Source organism: Mirounga leonina, unplaced genomic scaffold (assembly GCF_011800145.1).
Source record: "Mirounga leonina isolate KUSES-001 unplaced genomic scaffold, KU_Mleo_1.0 Mir_199, whole genome shotgun sequence".
NCBI lineage: Eukaryota > Metazoa > Chordata > Mammalia > Carnivora > Phocidae > Mirounga > Mirounga leonina.
Genome location: NW_023270498.1, coordinates 1,055,461 through 1,062,847, shown reverse-complemented (window position 1 = coordinate 1,062,847; position 7,387 = coordinate 1,055,461). Strand labels below are relative to the sequence as shown.

The following is a 7,387-nucleotide window of genomic DNA, read 5'->3' as shown; positions in this document are numbered from 1 at the left end:
CGTCCAGGAGGGGGGTCCCCAGGCCGTGGCCCCATCCCCACCCTGCCCTCCAGGAGGGGGGTCCTCAGGCCGTGGCCCCATCCCCACCCTGCCCTCCAGGAGGGGAGTCCTCAGGCCACCCCTAGCAATCCACTCCCTGAACCAGACTTCAACCCACCCCAGCCTAAGATTCATGGGGGCAAATGCAAACCCCAAGACACTGTGAGGGGAAAGGTCACATCTTCACGTGGTCCCCACACCCCCTCAGAGGGTGTTGGGGCTCCATGTCCCAGGCAGCTTTCAAAGCAAAGCGCAGCTGGGGAGGCAGGATGTCCAGGCACAGGGACACGGCTGTGCCCTCCAGCTTCCAGCGGGCCTCAGCTTGCCCCTTATTCCTCTCACCGAACCAAACATTTTGACATCAACTGCCTCTAAGAAGGTTGATTTTTTGCTTTTTTAGTTCTGTCGTTTTTTTCATTGACGCCACTACAAACTCAGGTCAGGTCGGTTTCCGGGGTGACTTTCTACGGAGCCAACAGCCCACATGCCTCAGAATTACAAGCGCTGGCAGTGCCCTGTGACCCGCCGGGCCAGGGCTGCTGGGCGCGTGGCGGGGCGCCCGCCAGCCCCCGTGCCCGGCTCCCACGTGGCGGCGGGCGCACGCTGAGGGAGCACCTGCCTCGCAGGCTGTGTGCGTGTTGTGGGCGAGCCTGCCACACGGGAGGGGCCCGCAGGGCCCCCCGACTCAAGGAATCACAGGACCATACGCGGGAGCGGAGACGGTCCACCTGTCTGGGACACACACGCGCGAGGCCCACAGGACCCTTCCTTCTTGAGTAGCAGGACAAAGGAGGGGGTTCATACTACTTCTGGGTGCTGATGGGACGAGCACGGCATTCCCACCAGGTGGAACCAGCGCCTGGTGCCCCTGAAGGCTGGATGGGTCCGGTGGGGCTCAGAGCCCACACGTCAACCAGGCTCACCAGGCAGGACGGCGTCCTGGCCCCGAGGCTCACGGCACCCCGTGGACGCGCTGAGACGGGTCAGGAGGGTCACAGGCGTGCACAGACCTGCTCTCGCCCCGAGGGCGACTTAACTGACGGGGCTGAGGCAGGCCCTCCGCTCCTATGTCCCGCGCACCGACGGCAAACCCCGCAGCGCGTGGGGCCTGAGCTGGGTCTGCAGGAGGGGCTGGGGGGCCGTGGGGGTGTCGGGCCCCCCACAGCGTGGTTGAACTCGGGCAAACTCGTGCACATGGCTTATGCTGGAATCACCATTGGCTTTGGACCGCAGTTGAGAGTTAGTTATTGCTTCTGGAGACAGAAAGGGTCTGAAGCGTTGTTGGCTCTGGGGTCTGACAAACGTGCAGGCTCGGGGGGCCTGGTCCGCGGGGGGCTCCACGCTGCAGCACATACACCCCATGCAGCGGACCCCCCGGGCCCGGTGGTCCGTGGAAGCGTCTGGAAGTTTGGGGCTGCCTCTGCGCTACTGAGGTTGGGCATAAGCAGCACGCGAGGGACACGCAGGGCCCCCCCCAGTGCCAGGGCTTCCCCAAGCAGGGGCGCGGTGCCTTAGGGACGTCACACGTCTGGGTAAAGCGTGCCGTTCGCACGGGGCAGGGGGCTGTTCTCATTTTTGGTGGGAGTGAACAGGCGTCCCCTGAAACAGTTCACTATTTACAGAGCATCTTAAATAATTCAGAGAGAACCCTACTCGAAAGGCTAACGTTTGTCCGTGGATGCTGTACAAGATTAAAAATAAATAAGGCAAGATCATACGGTCTCATCACAAATAAAGAGGAAGACATCGCGCACCCGCCTCCGAGGGCCGCTGTGGGGGCTGCCGCGCCCTCGGGGCGGTAGGGTCTGGACTGCTGATGACAGAAGTGTGCGCTCCTGGGAGCTGGGCCGCGGCGCCGCCGTGGGTGGTCACGGCGGCCGGCCCACAACCGTCGGGTCCCACGGCCTCCAGCCGCTGCCACGACCGGTGGCCACGCCCGCAGGGCTCCAGAGCTCCTGGTTGTGCAGACCCCAGGTCCGGGCCCGGCAGGGCTGGGGGCGCTGCGGAGAGTTCACGGGCGTCCACCCGCCCCCCGGCTCGCCCGGGTCGACACGGGATCCGTGGCGTGTGTCCGCGGGGGCGACCAGCTCCTCTCCCCGAGGGTTGATGTCGGGTCCCCGCATCTTTAAGCAGCTACCTCATGCTTGGGCCATCCGGGCCGCCCTGCCGCTCTGTCCACTTCGAGGGGGGCAGGTGGTCCACCCAGAGAGCTCAGGATCCTGCCCCAGCTTAAGGCCCGTACCTTCAATTCCGTCTGTGAAGTCCCTTTGCCGCGCGGCAGAGCACGGAGTCGGGGCCACGGTGCGGTCTGCCGGCCCCTGCCCTGCCCCGGAGGCAGCTTGGCCGCCACCAGCAGGCGGGCACCAGGACCCCGGGCAGGTCCTCAGCCCTGCAGCCCAGCACAGACAGGCTCACCACAGGGGCCGCATGCTCACAGGACTCTCAGGATGACTCGGTTTCCCCTGATGGAATCCCGCCATGTCTCTAAAGGCTGAGAAGGACTCAGTGGCTCAGCGCAGAGCTGCTTCTCAGGAGGGAGGCCGTCGGCCCACCTACTTCCGTGCAGAGTCCCGCATCAGCTGGCCTGTCCACACACGGCCCGGCGGCTGCCCAGGCTGGCTGCAACCCGGCCGGGCAGGGCTGAGCCCCCCAGAGGACGCCACGCCTCACAAGCCCACCACGGGAGCAGCCCCGGGACATCGACGGGGGCTCAGCCAGAGTGAGCCCAGCCCCGCCCGCCGGTGCCCAGCTGCCTTCCTCCTGCGGCCGGAGCCGCCGCCCCGCACCCCTAACAGCACATCCCGCGTGTCCTCGGTCTGCACCTGTGTGCGCGGGAGACCCCAGACCTCCCCAGAGTCACCTGCGGAGCTCTCCACACGGGTGCAACCCACACGCACCCCGAATCCCACGTCCGGGGCGCAGGCTCATCCGCCCGGGAAGCTTGTGCTGTTGTGAGAAGAGCAGGAGCCCCAGACGCGGGGACAGCAAGGGGCCCGCGACCCCGACCTCGGTTCCTCCCCCGACGAGAGAGGCCAGGGTCTGTAGGGCCGAGGCCATCCGGGGGCCGAGGGACAACGCGGGACGGGCAGGCAGAGCAGGGACGATGCTGGTCGGGACACAGAGACGTGGCTCGGGGCCCCAAGAATTCCAGAAGACCTGCCTCTGGGTCTTGGCAGAAACCGCTCCCGAAGGAAGCCAGCGGGGCCCGCTCTGTGCGGCAGGGCTTCTCCCCAAACCGCCCGCCTGGGCCCCGGGCCTGCCCTTCCGGCCCTGCCGCACGCGGGAGGCCTGGCTTCCAGCCGGGGCTGCCGTGGGCCCCCTCGGGGCACGCTCCCGCTCTGCCGGCCACAGCTCCACGGCTCTGGCTCAGCGAAGCCTGCGGCCGCGGAGCATGTTCACAAGGTCCCGACGCCAGACGCTGAGCTGACCGACCCCGGCAGCCGCTCCTCGGCCACCGAGGAGAGGACCGAGCGAGCACAGTCCCCTGAAAGCCTCAGCGTCCAGGCGGGCAGGGCTCCCCTGGCCCGTCGCTGCCCGGCTGCTTCGGGTCACGCCTGGACGGCACCCCTTCCGCAGCCCAGCCTCTGGCCGCCGGCCCTGCTCTGTGGGCCGGGCTGGTCCCTGCTGGAGCCCCTGAGCCCCCAGCAGCCAGCTAAGCCTCCTTCCCAGCTGCTCTGGGGCTCAGGTGCTGGCCTGGCGGGCCCGGGGGGAGCCCCGAGCCCTGCAGAGCCCCCAGCCCGGCTCTGACCGGGAGGCCGGCCGTGGGGGCCGCCGGGGGCGGGCCTGTGGCCAGTCTGGTCTGGAGGCCGGCTCGTCCGTAAGCACACATTTTCCGCTCTGCGTTCAGGGACCTGGCCTGGGAGCCGTTTCCATCGGTCCGGCCTTCCAGGAAGTACGTCAGCATCTCGCCCTTGCCCTTGACGCTGACCTTCCCGCGGCACACGAAGCGGTAGGTGCCCCTTCGCAGCAGCCGGTGAACCTCCTCGGTCACCTGCAGCGGAGGAAAGCAAGCGAGCGTCCCCGGGGTCAGCAGGGGAGGATGCCGGGGGCAGGGCCGCACAGAGGGCTCCCTCCTCCACCCCCCGCGACCTGTCCCCAACATCAGACAGTGCCAGGGGACTCGAGGGGCCCTGGCCGGGACAGCCTGGGGGTTGCGCCGCCCGCTAGCCCCGGACAAGCCTGGGGAAGCCCTGGTCTCCGAGGGGAGGGCCCAGGGTGCGCAGCAGGCTGGACAGGGCACCGAGACGCAGCAGCAGGCCCAGGTGGGAGCCCCGTGGCACCCCAGGCACCAGCTAGAGGCCTGGACAGGGAGAAGCAGGACAGGCAAAGCTGGATGGCTAACATCGGAGTCCCTCGCGCACTTCTTCCAGGAAAGAACCAGATGTCTAATTTGGGCCCAGCAGAGGAAGAACTTGTAAAAGCAGCAATGGTGGGGCGTGCTTCTCCTCAACACGGGAGGAGGTGCGCGTACGGGGCCGCGGGCGGGAGTAGTCCTTCGGCAGAAGGGGTTCAGGCAGCACCGGGGGCCCCGACGGACGGACCGCGTCTTACCCACGCTGACGGCAGTCCTGCCCTGGGGCACGCACCCCAGACGCTGACCCCGGGCCTGATGCAGGGGAAGGGGCCCCCGTCTGCATAGAGCTCCCCTGTCGCAGGTCCTCTGGGGGACGGGGGCGTTCACGGGACAGCCGAGTGCTCTGTGCCTCGGGGAGTCCAGACACAGACACGCAGGGAGGTGGCCGTGGGGGGCGTGCGAAGAACTGCTCCAGCACGCAGAGTGGCCACCTGGGGGGGGGTCACAAGGCTTGTCGGAGCCCCAGGACCCCATGAGGTGGGCGCCTGGCTCAGAATGGGGGCACACGGGGCTGTGGTCATCCACAGTACCCCTGTGGATCTGCCCTGCGCTCTTGGCTCCATGCGGGGACCCACACACAGGCACGAGGGTGGGGGCCGTGGAAGGGGGTCCCTGCAGTGCAGCCAGGGGACAGAGAGCTGGGAGGCACATCGCCGGAAGCCCAGCAGCCAGGGCAGGCCAGGCCACGAGCAGCGGCCACGTCATGGAGAACAGCCCTCGGGGGCCACAGGGAACAGTCCTGGTGCTGAGCAGGGGAGGGGCTCGCTGCTATCTGGTCGTGGAAACTTCGAACTTTCACGTGAGACAGTGGCCAGCTGGAGAGTGGACGGGCCTTCACCCAGTCCCCCCTGGGGGTGACCCGGCCCGGGAAGGCGCGGTGTCCTGGGACGGGCTGTGGGATGGTGGCGGGATGATGCAGACACACTTAGCGCCTCTGAGTCGCACGCTCACGCACGTGAGGATTGTAAACGTGTGTGTTTCATGACAATACAAGAAATTCGAAGGAAAGACTGCAGACGCCTCTGCTCTGAGCAGAGTCTCCTGACGGGTAAACCGAGGAATCCAAGGGCGTAGCAGGCACCTGCCAGAGGCAGGCGGGGACCGAACACACGGCTGCAGGAGAGCTGGCAGCCTGCACCCGGGTACACGCGGGTCTTGGGGGACCTTGTCAGGGATCAGGGCAGAGGGAGAGGCCAGCGCGGGACCTGGTGCCGCTCACAGAGCGCCCTGCATTTTCCGCCCCAGCCCCGTGGGCGCCCAGAGGCCAGCCACGGCCACACTGGGGGACAGGCTCCATCTCCCCCGAGGCCCCCAGGGACTGCAGCATGCGCCCCAGCAGACCTGGGTTCACATGGTTGGAAGGGGGGCCCCGAGAGCTGCCCACACCTGTGCACGCTTGGGAAGAGCAGCCTCTGTCCCGGAGCTTTGGGGGGCTGCTACAGGTTGTCAGGGTCGCCCACAGGCTCCCGGCCAGGCAGGCCCACAGCACCCGCCCTTCCAAACCCAAGGAAGCCCCTCCATCTACAGCAGCTGGGCAGGTGGGCAGAGTCCTGGATGCCGGACGGGCCCGCTGGGACCCCAGCACCCACCGTGCCCCTGCCTCCACACATGGCCACGTGGGAGCTGACCCCCAAAGCCACAGGACAAACCAAACCAAGACCACCCCTGGTCTCGGGTCCTGCCCTGCAGGTCACAGACACACTGTGCTAGGCGGCCTCGTGTCCCTGCCCAGAAGAGGGAGGCCGGGCTGGCCCCCCGGCCTTTTGCACCATCTTGCACCTGCAGGATGTGCCTCGGGCATCTCTAGTGAACTGACCTGGATTCTGCCCTGGACGCCGGTGCTGTCCATCCGACTGGCCACGTTGACCGTGTTTCCCCAAATATCGTACTGCGGCCTCCGAGCCCCGATCACCCCGGCCACCACGGGGCCAACATTGATGCCTGGAAGACAGCCATGGAGCGCCGTCGGCACCAGCAAGGCTTCCGAGGGAATGAGCTGCCCCTCTCGGGATCATGGATTCCTGGGGTCATCTAGCATCTAGCACAGGGCCCCTTCCTGAAGCAGAGACCCACCACTTGGTTGGGAAGAGGGGGCCCCCAGTGTCTGCTCATACATGGACCCCCGGGCATGGAGAGAGTCCTGTTTCCCGGGCCAGCGACCCCGCACCGACCCTGCAGCTAGGAAGCCTGGCCTTTCAGGCTGTAGGACTGTGTCCCCCCGCAGTCCCTTTCCAGGGGGACAGTCTCTCCTGACGGTTCCCCTGGCTGCGACCCTGCAGGGCGTTCAAGCTGTGGGGCCCAGAACTGCTCAGCCTTTCGGGATGTTCTGAAGAGGGGAGCAGAGGTCCCCTTCTCTTTACGTGGCTCGGGGGCCGACTTGCCCGAAGAGTGCCAATCACCCCTGTAGCCATCCCCCAACGGGGCTTCCTGATAATGCCACATCATGTGTCCCCGTTGTGTCCCGGTTCTGCACCCGTGCACAGACTTTCTGAGTTAGGCAGGGGTGCTAATGACGTCTCGGCCACCGGCCTCGTCAGTGCCTCAGGCCTGGCAGCGGGATGGCCCTGGGGTGGAGCCGGGGACCAGACAGGGGCCTGAGGGGCCGCTCCCCCATGCCTGCTGGGGCACGGACCAGACAGAGCCTGCCTGCTGGGTAGAAGGGCCTGGGCTCTCACCCCGCCAGGTCCCCTAGGGGGGCGGGAACAGTGTCTGTTTCCTGGAACATCACTAAACGGATGGTGGAGCTCCAGCTGAGGACAAAGCCGGAACGTGGGCATGCGGACCTGGCAGGCACCGGGCCTCAGGCAGAGCTGTGCTGGGGAGAACACCCCCCCCGCTCTGGCGGGCCCCGCTGTTACCGTCCTCATGCCATCCCGGCTAGAACCACCACTTTGGGGGCACTTTCCTCCAGCTGCATGTGGACTCAGAGGTGTTTCGAGAGCTGGGCAGCGCCCCTTTGGGTCCTCGGTCCCAGTTGCCAACTTTCAGAGGTAG

At 66.9% G+C, this 7,387-nt stretch overlaps 1 protein-coding gene across 1 annotated transcript in view; it reads right to left on the bottom strand.

Annotated features, from left to right (window-relative positions):
• Positions 1-3,639: 3,639 nt before the first annotated feature.
• ADCY1 (adenylate cyclase 1) overlaps positions 3,640-7,387 on the bottom strand; it is a 109,991-nt gene continuing 106,243 nt past the window's right edge. The window contains exons 19-20 of the mRNA XM_035026456.1: positions 6,210-6,334; positions 3,640-4,030 (exon numbers count right to left, since the gene is read on the bottom strand). Coding sequence (XP_034882347.1) covers positions 3,692-4,030; positions 6,210-6,334 — 464 coding nt within the window. The 3' untranslated portion in view covers positions 3,640-3,691. The remainder of the gene's footprint in view (positions 4,031-6,209; positions 6,335-7,387) is intronic.